The sequence below is a fragment of the Pteropus medius genome, unplaced genomic scaffold, assembly GCF_902729225.1.
Source record: "Pteropus medius unplaced genomic scaffold, Ma_sr-lr_union100, whole genome shotgun sequence".
In the NCBI taxonomy this organism is placed as follows: domain Eukaryota; kingdom Metazoa; phylum Chordata; class Mammalia; order Chiroptera; family Pteropodidae; genus Pteropus; species Pteropus medius.
This window is the reverse complement of record NW_024342470.1, coordinates 6097140-6115361: the sequence shown is the minus strand read 5'-3', so window position 1 is coordinate 6115361 and position 18222 is coordinate 6097140. Positions and strand designations below refer to the sequence as shown.

Here is an 18222-nt window from a genome sequence, read left to right as displayed (position 1 = left end):
TATTCTGGATCTCTGTTCTGTTCTCTCATATGGTTTCTGCTTCTTTGTCTTCCCATTTTGGCTGCCTTTCTGTGTCTATTTCTATGTACTAAGCAAAGCTCTTAAGTCTCCCAGTCTTATTAGTGTGGCTTTGTGTGGTAGGTGTCCAGTGGCACACCTGAGAGGGGTTCAGCTGCAGGTCAAATTTAGCTCCAGCCTGTGCCCCTTCGGGGCTACCTGTTAAGATTCAGCAAGCAATCCACAGATGCTATGCTTATAGTTGCCTCAAAAGGTCACACCAGAAACCAAGGCCAGCTGCCACCAGTGTGGGTCCAGACACTGCTCAGCAAGGGACACTTGAATAAGCAAGGACACACTTGGGTGGGGCCATGAGCTGGGGGAGGTGGAGTTTCAGGGACTCCTGGGCAGAGTGACCTCTCCTATCCAGTTTGATGACCTCTCGGCTATGGCAGCGGCACTGGGTCCACACACTGGGAGCAGGGAGAGCTCAAGAGAGAAACAATAGATACCTTCAGCACTTCTGTCCAGGAGAGATCCTTGCTTCCGGCCCTCACTCAGACAACTCAGTGTTCACCTATAAGTCCCTGGCGCCTCCCCAAGCAGCCAACCCTGAGCTGGTGCTCAGAATGAGCAAGTCCATCAGCGAGAAAGTCCACTTGTGGATGCGGCCCCTTTTAGAGGCATCTGCAGCTGCTTGCTGCCACTGTCTCCATCCCACTCAGCCGCTTGGGATCAGGCAGCCCCGCATCCTCACCCTGTCCTACCTTCTGCCATTGCAGGGTGATTTCTTAGATTTCTCCCTAGCTGTATGGCTTGTTCATCTAGATCCCAGGTGATTTTTCCTTGCTGTTTGCATCTTGTTTCTGTCACAACTTTGATTTGGTCGCCAGAGGGATGAACAGAGCCTCTATCATCTACGCCATTTTTTTCCCACCTACTTCTGTCCTTTTATTATTGAATTATAAAACATCTTTCTATGTTATGGATACAAGTCCACTGTCAAATAATGATTTGCAAATATTTTCTCCCACTCTGTGAATGGTCTTTACACTTTCTTTAGGTGTCTGTTGAAGTACAAATGTTTGTAATGAATTCCAATTAACAATTTTTTTCATTCCTGAACTGTGCCTTTGGTGTCTTATCTAAAAATGCTTTACTTAATACCCAAAGTCACAAGGTTTTCTCCTACGTTTTCCCATACAAGACTTACATTTGAATCTGACGCGTTTGAGTTAATTTTTGAGTATGATGGCAAGTGGGGTTCCAAATTCATTCTTTTTCATGTGGATATCCAGTTATTTCCATGCCATTCTTTTCCCATTGAATTATCTTGACACTCTTGTTAAAAATCAATTGACCATGTAAGGGTTTATTTCTGGACTCTCAGTTCTATTCCAATAAGTTGGAATATCCTTATGCCAGTACCGCAGTCTTGATTACTATAGTTTAGTAGTAAGTTTGACAATTTGGAAGTGTTGAGTTCTCCAACTTTTTCTTCTTTTAAGGATTGTTTTAACTATTCTAGGTCTCCTGAATTTTCTATCAAGTTTAGAATCAGCTTGTCAATTTCTTCAAAGCGGCCAGCTCAGATTTTGTTTTGGTAAGGCTTGTCCTAAATCTAGAACTGGGGAGTATTGCCACCTTAACAATATTGAGTCTTCTGATGCATGAACATAGAATACTTTTCCATTTATTTAAATCTTCTTTACTTTTTTCAACACTGTTTTACAGTTTTCAGTGTATAGGTGTAGTCTTGTACTATTCTGTTAAATTTAATCCAAAGTATTTTCTTTTTTGATGTTAATTGTGAATGGAATTATTTTCTTAATTTCATTTTCGTATTTTTATTACAAGTATATAGACATACAATTGACTTTTGCATATAGATCTTGTATCGTGCCACACTGATGAACTTGTTATTGGTTGTAATAGGTGTCAATGGATTTCTTAGTATTTTATAATACATGATCATGTCATCTGCAAACATAAGTTTTCTTCTTATATTCCTTTTTTCCCTAACTGCCTTGGCTAAAAATATCCAATCCAGTACTGAGTGGAAGTGGCAATTATTTTATAATTTTGTTTTATAATTTCTAGTTCATTATTTATATGATCTCTTTGGTGAGACGCTTTTGGCATACTCTTCTTAAATATTTTAGATATAGTTTCCTCTAGTTTTTAAACATATGTATAATGGTAGATTTAAAGTCATTTGCTAAGTACAAAATCCAATTTCTTCCTCAGGCAAATTTTTTGTTGGCTGGTTTTCCTTGTATACATGGAGAAAAAAATCTTGTTTCTTTGTATGTCTTATAATTTTTTGTTGAAAACTGCAGATTTTAGATAATATACTATAACAGTTTTGGTACCAAACTGCTCTTACCCCTAAGGTCTGTTATGTTGCTGGTTTGGTTTTCTTATTTATGATTATGTGTTGAGTGACACTCTTGGATTCCTTATATAGATTGTTTTCTCAGGCGTGTAGCCACTAAATTCTCTTTTAAGTTACTAATTTATTTTTTAAGCTTGACTTCTTAGAAGTCACTCCTGGGTCAGTATATTTTAATGGTCAATCAATGATAAACCAGAAGATTTATTTAAATGTCTTGCCTATATGTTATCTGTAGACGGGAATCTGTTTGAAAAGATACACCTTAAAACTTCAGGCAGTTTACAAAGCAGCTTTTCACCTCCTGCTTATGCAGAGCCTCGAGGTCAGGTACAGCTGAGTGACTGGGGCCTCCTCCTTTCCTAGATCTTCCCTAGCCACAGACTTATTATACATGTGCTCAGCCTAGTAGATCCCCAGTAATATATCAGAGCTTTCCAAATTCAAGTTCCCTGTGGTCATCTAGTATCTAGGATTTCCTTTTAAATTCCCAGTCAGCTCTTGTTTGTTCCAATTGAAATCATAGCCTTAAGCTGTCACAGTGTTGCCTGGCATAGGGTTTGGTTTTTTGCTTTTTGTTTTGGGGTGCTGAGCCCTGAGTCAAATCAAATATCCACAATGCCCTGAGAACAGAGATTTTCCAGGGAGCTGTAAATTTGGACAAAATGTTTATTGTATTCAGAATGTTGCCTTTAGCAGAGTTCCAAAAGAGGTCAGACCTCTCCAATGGCTGCAAAGCTACTGGTTTTTAGCTACAGTGCCACTGAGCTGGGGAAAGAGGGGATGGGAATAGCCCCCAATTAAAAGGTCGCACAGAACCCACTATGTTACTAAGAAGTTTCTCTTGTACAGATGACTTCTAGTTTGCTGTCTGGTTTTGTTAATTTCCAGAATTACAAATGGTTGTTTGGTTTTTTTGCCTCTATTTTTGTTGTTTTAATATGAAAGCAAAATTTACCAAAATCCTCTCTCTGCCATTCTATAAATTGGTCTCTATATGTGATTTTAATCCTTTGAAACCCGTTGAGACTTGTCTTATAGCCCAGTAAATAGTCTTTTGTGATCAATCTTGTATGCATTCTGGAAAAAAATATGCATTCTGTAATGGCCGAGTGTAGTTCTTTATAGTAAATTAGGTCAAGTCGGTTAAGTCATGTTGTTCTAATCTTCCATATACATATTTATTTCCATATATAGTTGCTCTACTTATTCTAGTTAATGAGAATGGTGAGAAAATATCTCCATATAGGAATATGAACTTGTCTATTTCGCCCTGTAGTTTTGTCAATTTTGGGTTTATGTATTCTATAGCTATGAGATTACACCTGTTTCCTTATACTAAGATTGCAGCTTTTGTAAAGAGCATATACTTGAGTTTTGTGTTAACTGCCCAATAATCTTGATCTTTTAATTGGAGTGTATTTTCAATTTTTGGTTGAAAATTGGACATTTTAGATAATATACTGTAATAATTCATCAGAACCCTGCCTCTCCCCATGGTGAATATTTAGTATAACATAGTGTGTTTAATCCACCATTTTACTATTTCTTTTTTAGTTGTTTCTTCTGTTTTTGTTTCTTTTTTTCTCTTGGATTCTTTGAAATTATTCAAGTTTTTTTTTTTCCATGCCTTTTAACCTCCTACATTATCATTTTACTTATACCTTTTTCTTTTATTCTTTTAATTGTAACCTTGGAAATTAAGATGTGCATCTTTAAATATTAGTTTCTCTTAAACTAGAACTTTTTACTAGTTTAAATCTATTTACCTCTTTCCCACTCTTTCTGCCATTGTTACCATATATTTGACTTCTTCATTTGTTATGCTTGCTACAAGAAAGTTATTATTGTTTTTAGTCATCAATATTCTCTTCCACTCACCCATATATTTAGGCTTACCAGTGCTTTTCATTCATTTCTGCTGTTCCGTGCTTCACTCTGAGTCATTTTCCTCTTTCCTAAAGAACTTCCTTTGCTGAATCTTATTAGTGTAGGCATACTAGCAATAAATTCTATCAGCTTTTGTTTGTATAAAAATAATATTATTTCACCTTAATTGTTAAAAGGTATTTTTATTGGATAAAGAATTTCCAGTTGGCAATTTTTGTTCTTTCAAAACTTTAAATATGCCATCCATTGTCTTTGGGTTCCATATTTGCTGTTGAAAAAAATCACTGTCACTACTGTTGTTCCTTAAAAAAAAACATTTTTTCCCTGGGTGCTTTTGAAATTCTTATCGTTATTTTATAATTCAGAGGTTTGATTAAAATGGGGCCCAGCTATGCTTTTCTCTGACTTCTTGGGGTTCACTGAATTTCCTGAATTTGTTAGTTCTGTTACTAGTTTTGGAAAATTATTTTGCCCTATTGTCTCCTCTCTCCTTTTGGAACTTCATTTACATATACATTAGAACCTTCAACTGTGTTTAATATGTCTCTTACACTTTGTTCTGTTATCTTAGGCTCATATATGTTAAGGATTATGTCTTCTTGGAGAATTGACGCCTTGATCACATAATGCCCCTCTTTACCCCGATAACTTTCTTTGCTTTAAAGTCTGCTTGTCTGAAATTAATATAGCTATTTCTGCTTTCTTTTGATTAGTGTTAGCATGACACATATTACTTTATCCATTCCTTATTAATCTTTATGTGTTTAAATTTAAAGTGGGTTTCTTATGGACAACATATAGTTAGGTCATGTTTTTTAGTAATCTCTGTCTTTTAATTAGTGTCTCTAGACCACTAATGTCCCAATGATAATCGATATAGTTGGATTAATACATCCCATATCGGCTTACTGTTTTCTGTTTGTTGTCCTTGTTCTTTTTGCCTGTTCTTGTCTTCCACTCCTCTTCTGCCTTTTGTAGTTTTAATTGAGTAGTTTATGATTCTACTTTCTCTCCTTCCTTAGAATATCAGTTATACTTCTTTTACTACTTTTTTTAGTGGTTGCCCTAGAGTTTGCAATATACATTTACAACTAACTTAAGTCCACTTTCAAATAATATTATACCACTTTACAGGTAGTGTGAGTACCTTAAAGTAATGCTAATTCTTCCATCCTTATATCATTGCTGTCATTCATTTTACTTATATAAAAGCATATGTAAACACATACCTAAAATATATACATAAGCATACATATTCAAATACATTATTGCTCTTATTATTTTGAACAAACTGAATAAGTGCAGGCCTTTGGTATCTGTTAGATCGAATAAGAAAAATAAAAGTTTTTAATTTTACCTCACATCTTCAATGCTCTTCCTTTTTTTAATGTAGATCTGAGTTTCTGACCTATATTACTTTCCTTAAAAAACTTCTTTTAACATTTCTTTCAAGTAAGGTCTACTGACAACAAGTTCCTTCAATTTTCGTCTGAAAAGTCTTTTTCTCCTTTGCTTTCGCAGGATAATTTTGCAGGGTACTGAATTATAGGTTGGTGGGGTTTTTCTCTCTCAATATTTAAAAATTTTCACTCCACTCTTTTCTTGCTTGCATAGTTTCTGAGAAGTTTTATGTAATTTTTATGTTTGTTAATCCAGAAGTAAGAGTCCAACCCCTCAACCCCCCACACCCACTCTGGCTTTTGTAAGAATTTTTTTTATCTTTGATTTCTTATCATTTGAAAATTATATGCCTAGGTATGTATACATGCATGCATGTATGTATGTATTTGGGGGGCGTTATCTTGTTAGATGTTCTTTGAGCTTCATGAATCTGTGGTTTGGTGTCTGATGTCAATTTGAGAAAATTTGCAGTTATTGTTTCAAGTATTTCTTTTCTTCTCCTTCTGGTTATTTCTTTTGTAGTTGTTCCACAGTCTTTGGATATCTTGTTCTGTCCCCCCACCCCACGCACCCCACCCCGTCTTTGTTTCTTTTTCAGTTTTGAAGGTTTTTGTTGACACATCCTCAAGTTCAGAGATTCTTTACTCAACTGGGCCAATCCTACTCATAAGCCCATCAAAGGCATTCTTCATTTCTGTTAGTATTTTTGATCTCTAGCATTTTTTTAAGGATTTTCATCTCTCTTCTTAAATTGCCAATCTGTTCTTGAATGTTGTCTATATTATCTATTAGAGCTCTTGGCATATTAATCATAGTTGTTTTAAATTCCCAGGTTGGTATAATTACAAAAATCACTGCTATATCTGGCTCTGTCTTTCCAAATCATGTTTTTTGCCTTTTGGTATGCCTTGTAATTTTTTCTTGATAGCCAAATATGATGTACAGGGTAAAATAAGTTGCTATAAATAGGCCTTTAGTAATATAGTGGTGAAGTGTAGGGGGAGGAGAAGTCTTCTATAACTTATGATTTAGTCTCACTGTTAGTGAGCCTGTGCCTCTAGACTATGAACTTCACAAGTGTTTCTCAGTTTCTTTTTGTTGTTGTTGTTGTTTTTGCCTCCCTGCTGTGGTGGGAAAAGATGGCTAGAGCTGACTGGAGTTGGGTAATACCCCAGCAGTTTAGGCTCTGATTAACTAGCTTCTCCTAAGGGTAGGCCTTGTTAAGAAGAACAGAGTACTCTGAAATATTTCAAAATGGTTCCTTTTCCCTTCCCCCTGACAGAAGCATTTTCTGATATTTACTTTGGAAATGTGGTTGAGCTCCTGGAGGTAAATCCCACAAAATTGTGAGGGCCGCTAGGACCAGGTTCCCCTGGAGTTTTCTGATTCTCCCACAGTTTGCTAATTACAGTGCAGGTTACCCTACCTCAGTGCTGATTTTCCCTGAGGTTTCCCTTTGTGAGTCTCTGCTCTAAGACATTTCTCCTGGTTATTTGCCTGTCTGTGTCTCTCATTTTGGCAGAGGTTTTCCCTGTGTTCTCACCCTTACTTCTCACAGATCCTAGAGCAGTTGCTGATTTTCAGTCTGTTCAGCTTTTTACTCATTGTGAGGACAAAAGTCATGACTTCCAGTCTCCTTATCTGCAGAACCAGAAATCAAAAGTCTTGTTATTTATATATATATTTCTCCTCTCTGTGTTTCAATTTGGATATTTTCTATTTCTCTGTCCTCAAGTTTTTACCCAAAAAGTTTTAAAACAAAATGGGTGAAGGGGGTCAAAAGGAACAAACTTCCAGTTATAAAACAAGCCATGGGTATGTAATGTATAGCATGGTGATAATAGTTAATAATATTGCATTGCATACTTAAAAGCTGCTAAGATAGACCTTAAAAATTCTCATCACAAGAAAAAAAAATAACTATGGTGACAGATGTTAGACTGATTTTGGTGATCATCTTGCAATATATATAAAACATTATATTGTATACCTAAAACTAATATGTTATACATCAGTTTATACCTCAAATAAATAGACTTAGTAGGACATAGCTAGGGTTTTTCTACTCTCATATTAAGATTTTTCCTTCACAATTTCCATATTATAGAAAAATATCCTTTTGTAGGGATTTTTCCTTGTTCTGGATATGTGAATCTAGATTTGCAACTATTAAGGTTAAATAGTTCTATTTTTTTTTCCCCGAATCCCTAGTGCCTAACAAAGTTCTCAGTATGTAGATGTTCAAAAAATGTTTAGTGAATGAGTAAATGGCCAACTAATAGACAACCCAAATTGCTTAGTCATAACTTACAACACACAAAATGGTATTCAAAATTAGCTATTAATGTATAAAGAAAAAGTCTGCATTACCATATACTTTGAGACCTCCCACATTTAAATCATAAATAATGATTTCTTACCAGCTCTTCTTAGACCTATATGGTGAGTGAGCGACACAGAAGATGACCTTTGCTTCGGGACTGCCAGGAGATTTGAACTAAAAGGCCCATTTAGATAGCATCCTTGACTAAAAGGGAAAGATAATAGGGTTAAGAATTTTAAAATTGTGAGAAATTTCCTCATTTTTTTTCAATTCAGTTAGCAAATATTTGCGTATATATTCAGAGTTTAAATACCCTTCTAATGCCTAAGGCCTAAAGCAGGAATCAGCAAACTTTTTCTAAAGGACCAAATAATAAATACTTTTAGCTTTGCAGGTCATAAGGTCTTTGTTCCAACTACTGACTCTGCTGCTGTAGCACAAAAGTGGCCATAAACAATAATAAGGAAGTATAACTGTGTTTCAGTATAATTTTACAAAAACAGGTTGTGGACTACACTGGGTCCACAGTTTGTACAGTTTGCTGAGCTGTGGCCTAAAGTAGGTTATCAGTGTCACTTGGAGGGCTTCTTACGACATAGACTGTTAGTCCCATCCCCAGGGTTTCTGATTCTGTAAACCTGAGTTAGGGTCGGATTATCTGCATTTCTAACCAGTTCTCAGGTGATGCTGATATTGCTGAATCCAGGGACTTCGCTGAGAATCACTGGCCTAAAATATGTAGTGTTTCGTTATTTTCTGTTCCCTGTCTTCGTAAATATCGATTACCCATTAAGTCAATCATTTATTATAATTGAAATACAGGTTTTAGGGCTCGTATGAATAAATTAAATATAAAGTAGGCAATCATACCAATGTTATACATAAAATGAAGTTAAAGATTATATATCTGAAAACTTCTGGTCTAGTGCCATGCATATAGTAAGAACAACATAAATGAAACGTTCCCTTCCTTTATTAGGTATGCACTAACCTGTTTTCTTCTGTCAGTCAACTCCTGATTTGGGTACTTTGCCACAGACTCAAGGACAAACTTGGATTCTCTATTTTTCATTCAATATTTTTTAGTGTATACTAGGTTCTCAAGCTCTTCCCCAACTACATCTTTTCAGCACTTCTGCATCTCATTACTCAAGAGGACCTATTTTTCTGTGACCTAAAAAGTTTTTGTTCATGACTCTATAATAAGATTTGCCCATAGTGCATTATAATTTCACTGCTTACAGATTCTTTCCCCTTACTAATCTGTGAATTACTTTAGAGGCTATAAGATATATCTCTACATTCACAGTTGATAAAGCACAATGCCTGATAAAGGTGTTCAAGAGATGTTTGTGGAATAAATCGATTATCTCTTTAGGTTCCTATTCTCATTCTTCTAGAGAATAGATTTTTTCTGTTTCTGAATTTTGAAGTAAATGGACACCTTTTCTTTTAACTCGTGCGTTGAGTCTCAACTTAGCCCTTTTTCTAGAAACCTAGTTTGTTCTGTACCCCGATGCGAGAAAAAAATTCTGTTGAATGAGAAGGCATGTAAAACCAATTGGCAACCCCTTGATTAAAACTTCCTTATTGGTATTAAAAAGTATAATAATATTGGCCCTATTTTGAGTATTGATAGATCATCTATTGTTTTAGGTAGTATGCATACTTCATCTATTAGTCTATTTTACAAATAAGGAAACTGAGGCTTCAAGAGGCTAAGTAATGTTTGCCAATTCACGCAGCTAAAATACAACTTCCAATTTCTTTGACTCTGAAGTGCATTCTTTTTCCACAAAACAATTCAATCTGTGTGTTTCTCCATCTGTAAAATTAGAGATTTAAAATAAAGGACTTCTGAGGCAATGTCTAGCCTTTAGATTCTTTTTTTTTTTTCTCAAGCCAGCAGTAATAATGTGACAGAGGCAATGTGCAAATAATACCAGCCAATACACTCATCTCCCTACAAATTCTCATTCTTTGTATTTGAGTATTCTTTGCCTACCTGTGGAATGGGAGAGACTGGGAAAGAAGAGTAACAATACCATCTAAGGTAACAGTCAAACAAAAAAATCTGTGTACTCTACCAAAGTCCACTCCCTGGTCAATATCCAAAAACAAAAATAGAGATTTTTTTCCATTTCAGCACTCCTCCAGTCTTCTATTAATTAAAGAGAATCATAACTCAGTTGTTTAAAATTGAGAGGTACAGGTCAAATTATAAGTTTTCAGTTCAGTTCCAAAATCATCTCAATAATTCCTGGCCTTGAACCAGATAAACATGCACCCCCATAAAACAATACTGAAAAAAGTAGAAGACAAGACAGGCTAGGAGTCCCAATGATTATTAATCGAGAGTAGAAGGGTGATTCAAATCAGACTTAGGAATCAATATTCAAATCCTGATGCACGAACATTATAAGAGAGATCAAAAGTTAGGGTCACAGAGATAAGCTGTAAATTAAGAGTTGATTTCTAGACAATTAAGGCAAATTACCTTGACAAGGTTTGTATCACCTCATTAAAAAATTTTTTAACACCTACAGCACCTGGTCTTCCTAGGTGGTCTCTCATCCAAGTACTAACCAGGCCTGACCCTGCTTAGCTTCTGAGATCAGACGGGATCAGGCATGTTCAGGGTGGCATGGCCGTACACTCACCTCATTAATTTTGTTTTTGAAGCAGTTGTATAAACTTGTTGGCTATATATCTATATTTATAAAACTATTCTCTTAAGAAACTGAGTGGGATAATACCATTAGCCCTCTTGATCTCTGTAGTTCAAATAAGCTCCAGGCATTGGTACAGATCTTTAATAAATTATGAGAAGCTGATTCTCAAGTATATTATTTAGGGGGACATACTCTTGCCAGGCAACAAGTTATTAGATTTAATTATAGAGCTGTTACGGAGATTAACGATGAATCAGAACAGGTTGACAGTAAGTCTCTGTGGTGTAGAAGTAACTAACAGCTGATAGCCCACACAGTTTTGGGGCACAGTTTGCCTGTTTGCCTAGGAAACTGTTCAAAGGGAGCAAGTAAGCAGTGAGCTCTGACTATGTGCTATATTTTGTCCATAGGGAGGGTCTGGTCCTAGCAGCTTGTCCAAGGATAGCCATCCTTTTAGCCATAAGTATAAACACTGGAATTGAAAGGTGAGTAATTCAATTGTCAGCTTACCTAGAAAAACATTATTCAACCTTCCCTGCAACTCCCTGATCAGAGAAACTTCACCGTAGGTCTGAAACTTAAGCAGAAGGCAGGCAGTATCAACTGTCATAATCCAATGTGGACACCATGCCCCTGCAGGACACTTTTTAGCAGCTGTTCATCTTCAAAGATTTGCTTTAATGCAATCCCAAACTCTTCACAATGACCAAGCAAGCCTCAGAAGAGTAGTAATACCTTCTAACACAAGGTGCCGCAAAACAGGCAAGAAAAGGTGTTGAGATTTGAGGCGAAACTGACTGTTTCCTTGGAGATCAAGGAAGGAGGATGCCAGGGTGTTACCTGGTGGCATCTGAGCCACATATTTGAAGAAATGCAGAAATGAAGGTGAGAAGATCTATTCTGGGAACAACTAAAGAAGGACACAGAAGTGGACAAATAGAAGCTTGGCTGGAGTTTCAGAGAAATAGAGAAAGATGATGTTAGACAGGTATTTTGGTGTTGTAAAGTAATGGTCCTTTTAATTAAAATCTCAAGTTCTTTAAGACATGAACAGTGAAAAACTTAAGGGTTGGTAATACAGTGGCTGTTCAGGTAGGAATAGCTCTCCTTCCTTGTGATTTTCTTCCCTTAGATTCCCCATTAAGGTTTATGATGCTTCACTGTTTTTATCCAGGGAAAGCATGAAGAGAAGCAAAATTAAATTTCATATTACTCTTTATACAAATGAGGTAGGCTTGAAACTAGAATTCAGCTTAAGCTCCAAATGGAGTTAAACTAAAAACAAAATTATCAGAAAGCAGACAAAGACAACAGTTTAGTGGTTACCAGAGGGGAAGGGGGAATAAGAAAAGGGTAAAAGGGGTCATATATATGGTGACAGAAGGAAAGTGGTGAGCACACAATGCAATATACAAATGATGTATTATAGAACTGTACACTTGAAACCTACATAATTTTATTAATGTCGCTGCAATCAATAAAATAATTTTTTAAAATTATGAGAAAACTTCAACGAGGAAGAGTCTAACACAAATTATGTAACTGTTGTTTTCACCTAGAGAGCTTTCCAAATCATTTTTCTATTCTCTTTCTTTGCCAAACTGCTCATCTCTTTTAGTCAGTGTAATTTTTCTAAGTAAGGGTTCAGTTTTGTCGTGAAGGAATACCAGGGTTCCGAATCCCAGGCTAGGAATTTGGGTACTAGTCTACGGACATTGACAAAGATCATACGTTAAAAATCTATAACTATGTTGTCTAATATGGTTGCCATACATATCTATATGGCATTCGTGTATGGCTCTTTTTATTTTAATTAAAATTCAATTTAATTCAGTTCCTTAGTCATACTAGTAACCAACAGCCACATATAGCTAGGGTCTACCATACTGAACAGTATAGATATAAAATATTCTCATTATCACAATTTCTATTGGACAGCACATATCTACAGACTTGAATTTCAAAAAGATAATAGTTGTAAACGATTCATGTGTTCCCATCCTATGTTCAAAATACACTTAGAAATTGATTACTAATAAGCTCTAGCTTCTGCACACTACTTGTACCCTTATTTCTTTAAAGTAGATGTTACATAATACCACCTTGATTTCCCAAATTTCTAAATCTTTTATGAGGGATATGGTTTTGTTTTAATGAGAGTTAAGTAAATATATCACATCTGCCTACATATACCTTTATACGCGCACTTCTCAGAGTTAAAAATTAGTCTTCTTTGGACCATATTTCTATTTAAATATCAATCAGGATAAAAATGACCTTAAGTCAATGTATCAAACATTTCTTTAATTGCAAATGTATTGCTGTTATATCAATGTGATAGGATTTAAAAAAATCATTTTCCTCAGTTCTTAAACCCAATAATATTCCCAAGATGATGTTTCCACAGTTAAGAAATATCCATCATATTTTAAGTTCCTAATATCATTCACTTCCCCATGTCCAGCTTCCATAAAAAAAAGTAAAATAACTATCATGCTTAGAATCTGGGTAAGCTTTGGACCAAAGCTCATTTTCCTGTACTGTACTCTTCATACGTCAATCCATTCCTGTTTTATAAGGAGTCCATCTATTATCTATATATTTAAATGTATTATAGAAGATTCAAATCACAAAATAATCTGGAAAATTATAATTATCTGATTATATTTCATCTGTAAATGGTAACATAAATTTTAACAGATAAATAGCTATGATCCAATCCTGCCACCTAGTGATTCAAATGTGTAACTACATAACTCAAGTATAGCAAAGTATAGCACATGCTCTGTAATAACAGAGTGGTTTAACAGGAAATATGCACTAATTTTAATTTTATTAATGTAGTTAGATAATCGACTAAATAGAAGCTTATAACTCACGCAAGAGATCACTGTCTTTCCTGGCTTTTAAAAGACAAAGTAGTGAATCTTTTGTTATCATGGTAGGTAAATGGGTGGTATATTTACATTCAAAAGATTTCGGCTCCTGCATTTTCCCAGTGTCCTTTTGTTGTAGTACCTGATGCTTTTCATAGATAACTAACATCTGAGATGAACCCTGATAATGTGTTCCTCCTTTCACAAGTCAGTAACTCTGCTGACTTACTTTGGATATTATGCATGGAGCTGGTGACTGCTCCCATAATGGTCGCCTCTAGTTTAAAAGCTTTAAAAGCTTTCGCAGTACTCTGTCCTAAATTGATCCTGGCTTCCTTCAAACTGCCTCCCTGATGTATGTCCTCAAGGCCCAACATGCTTCGTACTCAACATACCTCAATTTTGGGGAAACACATGTTAGCTTCTTTTTAAGAATCAGTTTCTCTATTATGCCATATAACTAGTCATGCCGTCCTATATCTAAAATATTTCAACTGTTCCTTTCTGCTTTTAGAACTATTTCAAACTGTATACAAAGTTGAATGTCTCAGATTCAGGTTTCTTTAAAAGGCTCTGGGGATTTTACCTTGAAATGCCAAATTCTTGGTGAGGCCTTCTGCCACTGTTGCGTTCCCACCTTGACGAAGAATGTTCAAGAGGTGGCAGACTTGAAGTTCCTGAGCTCCTCCTCAGCTGTGGAGTCGGTAAACTGCTCCTACTGTTCAGCCCCTATTGGAGAATTTAACAATGGTTAAAGTTGTCACCCTTTAATATGCTGTATATGTATTAAAGATGGCATGTAAAAATATCAATGAAAAGTATATTTTTAACATGTATAGGAGGAACAACATTTTATTCTGAAAATATGTCAATTTTACTCCAAATTCCACATTCTATACTGCTGTTCTACTTAATCTTTCTCCTACTAAAAAATGATTTCTGAACTCCTTACATTATTAACATAATCCTTTCTGGCTATAATTTAGGTCACATAATTAATCGTTCTTGGCTCTTAACACATATATAAGGCATTTATATTATCGGTTCAAACTCCCTTTCCTTACTAATTATTTTTTCATAAATGTTGTTCTTTTCTGAAGTAACATTAGGTTTCTCCTTTTCCAAAGCAGAGACAAATTAGGTACGAAATTCAAATAAGTTTAAAGAACACTAAGAAATAGGGGTTACTTCCTGGTTCTTAGGTGACTTCTATCAGTGATTTCAGTACTAGAAATAAGCCAGATTAACTAGAATGTTCAGGAAATGAGGCGTTTAGGCATCCTGTTGAATATTATTCTTCAAAATGTTTCTAAAATGTACTAGTATACTTTTCCACACAGTAAATTAAATATAGTGACAACGATACTATCAATATGATTTAATGATTAAGATTTTTAAGAATTACTATTTTTAAAAATTATTCTAAACCTCCAATGTCAATGGAAAATACAAAGGAAGAGCAATATGTCAAGTGAAAACTAACTCAAGAATATATTAGTTATTTTATTGATGAATTTGTTGCTTTCCCTTTTTGATGCTTGTGCTTAAATTAACCTCTTTCTCATAGGTAGAGACCTAAAAAAAATGCTATATAATTAAGTATCATTGTTAATTGGGTTTTGACTAATGCCAGTGCTACTCTAATTACTTTTCAAAAATAAAAGCATCACATAACTACCTATGACCTAGATTTGTGATCAATAATTATCAAATTTTTGCCCTAATCAGGCATGTTTAATTTATCAACATTTCTATGCCCTAATGCTGAGAACAAAATGAAATTAACTGATGTTCAAAATCCCTCCAAAAAGTATATTTAATTTTTTCTAAGTTCTATATACACTATTATGAGTGAACAAAATGAACTGATTTCAATTTTATTGTCTCTTGATTAGTTTTTCTACTTGTAGAATAAAGTAGTTCAACTAAAATAATCTCCAAAACGTTTCTAAAGTTTTATGATTTTAGCAATCGGTAAATTTGATATCGATAGTCAAATAAAACAATTAAAAGCACTCTGGACAACCATAATGTATGCCTACTTAGAACAATATTATTTCTAAAGGAAATCCTATTTTGAAGCAGTAATATTTAAAAAGAAATTAATCCTATATCTAATGATGGAAAAAGCAGTGCCTATTGGCCTATAGCAATCTCTAGAGAGTAAAGAGGGGGAAAAAAAAATAGAGAATTTTTTAAAATGTGAAAATCAATTTAAAATACATAATGAACATTATAATGATCATTTCTTCTTGGTTCAACAAGAACAATTCCTGGATTCTAAAAAAAATAAAATAACTGACATGATTTGACTACTAGTTTGTTGTACAGCCTAGAATTAAATTTGCTTGTTGTTCTCTACTTCTTAAACACAAAAACAACAACAATAAATAGTTGTTACTGATGCAGTTATAACTGCTAATTACAGCAACGTTACTTAGGATAAAAAGTGAATACTCGTTTCGAATGATCTGAGATTATAACAACCTCTAAAGCCCCAAGCAGCTCAAATTCCTTGAAAAAGAAATTCTAGTTTATTATTCAAGATTTAAAAGAGCAGTTTAAATTTGAAAATATCAAATGCGATAAATAGGGCTGGCTGATGACTGTATTTTGACCTTGAGAAGTTTTCGATCTCCTTTCTCCGCTGGGTCCTCTACTTCAGAGCAGGGGTAAAATCCAGGAAACGGTGTGAGAGGATTTATCTTTGGCCTACAGGAACCTGAGAAAGCACCCATCAAGCTACTGATACTCCGCAGGGAAGAAACCACTTGTGGTGGAAGGGTGGGATCAATCAGAAGATCTGACACCATATTGCGAGCCTCATTTAGCACTGAAAGGTCAACTCCACTTCCACCTCCAGAATTCTAGAAAAGGAAAAAAACAGTAAAATGATATTTGTTAGAAAATCCAACATTTAAGAAAAACTTACTCGATTTTAAATCAAGATCTATCTAACAATATCTAAGTAATTTAATCCTATTAAATATTGTCATTTATTTGGCTATGACAAGTGATATAACCATATGGTATCATTCTTACTTTTGATGAAATATGTAGCAAATAGTGTGAATTTTACTTTTTTTCTATATTTTTCATTAGCTTATCTCATATTTAACAGTAATAACTGAATTTATAACTAGCATAAAACTAAATTTGCATTTTATTTCAAAGTTTATATATAATTTGGACATTTTATTTATTAATGATTTCTTTTCCTTTTTGTTAAAAATATACAGCATTTCTTTAATTTACTTTACTCACTTAAGAGGCGTCTAACATAGTGACAAGGCTTTGTTGCAAAGATAGGAGTCTGAAATCTAGATTTTAACCTTAACTGTGTGACTTTGAGCAAGTCATTTAACATCTGAACTTTTTAGTTTCTTCACTGTAAAATGGGGATAACACTAATCTACCTCATTAAGGGCTGATGTGAGAATTAAATCTGATAATACATGTAAAGCACATAAAGCAATGTATGGCACATATATTTACAGTACAATCAGTATTATGGAAGTTAGGAGCTAAAAATACAGACAAAATGATATCAGGGTTCAAAGGAAATAGCTGTGACTTTGAACTGATGGTTAACGAAAACAGCACAGAAAGAACAGCGTCAGGGCTGGGGCCCCAAAATGGGTAGAAAATATATTTTTAAATTTTTAAATAAATGTCATTAATGTATATATATGATTTTTACTTTTCGAAAATACATAGATATTATGTTCAACTGAATTACCCATAGAAATAAGTGCAAAAAAAATCAGTGAATTAAATGTTACTTTTGTTTTACTGTACTTTGAACTTACATTTGTGTTTGGAATTCATGATTATTCAAAGTATTTAATGATTTCACCATGAAACTGTTTAAGTATCCTCAATAGATACATTTGAGAATTAAATCAACAACACATTTTGGAATTAAAATGTTATGAAAGTTAGACCAATAATTAGCTAAGTAAGTCTTTGCTCTTTGTAGAATTCTTTTTTCTTTTACTTGTGAAGTATTATTTTGTATTAGTTTTTATTTTTAAACATTCTCCATTATTGGGACATAGCCCAGCTATTTCTAGTCTTTATAAACATACCTCTCTCTATATCACTATAGATAATTAAGCATACTTCTGGCAAATAGCTTCCAATAATTTCAATTGCTGAGCCAAAGTAAATGAACATGTTAAAATTTGATCATTACTATAAAACTGCCCTTACATATATTGGTCAAATCTATACTTCATGAATTATCCATAATAGTATCTATTTTTCTTCACACCCAAATGAGAAATCTGCTGTTACTTACTCAAGTTTACAGGAACACCAACTCAGGTGTTCCTCTAAAAGTAATGTGTCATTTCTCTCTGGCTACTTTCAAGATATTTTCTTTTAGTTTTCAAAAGTTTAATTATGACATGTCTTGTAGTAGATTTTTTGAGAGGTTAATCCTATTCAATACTCGCTTAGCTTCTTGTATTTGTAGAGTTACATCTTTTGCAAAATTTGGGAAGTTTTCAGCCATTATTTCTTCAAATACTCTTAAACCCACTCTTTTTCTCCCCTCCTCAGACGTCAGTAATACGAATGTTGGATCTTTTATTATTGTCACTCAGGTTCCTATGGCTCTACTCATTTTGTTTCCATCTGTTTTCCCTGTGTTGTTTAAACTGAGTAAAT

General features: G+C 34.4%; 1 protein-coding gene and 1 pseudogene across 2 annotated transcripts in view; both read right to left on the bottom strand.

Moving 5' to 3' along the window:
- PDE3B (phosphodiesterase 3B) overlaps nt 1-18222 on the bottom strand; it is a 140154-nt gene that overhangs the window by 32711 nt on the left and 89221 nt on the right. For both annotated transcript variants that reach the window (XM_039863662.1, XM_039863661.1), the window contains exons 3-5: nt 16170-16418; nt 14138-14280; nt 8101-8207 (exon numbers count right to left, since the gene is read on the bottom strand). In XM_039863662.1, coding sequence (XP_039719596.1) covers nt 8101-8207; nt 14138-14280; nt 16170-16418 — 499 coding nt within the window. The remainder of the gene's footprint in view (nt 1-8100; nt 8208-14137; nt 14281-16169; nt 16419-18222) is intronic.
- LOC120603257 (uncharacterized) lies at nt 10541-10659 on the bottom strand (annotated as a pseudogene).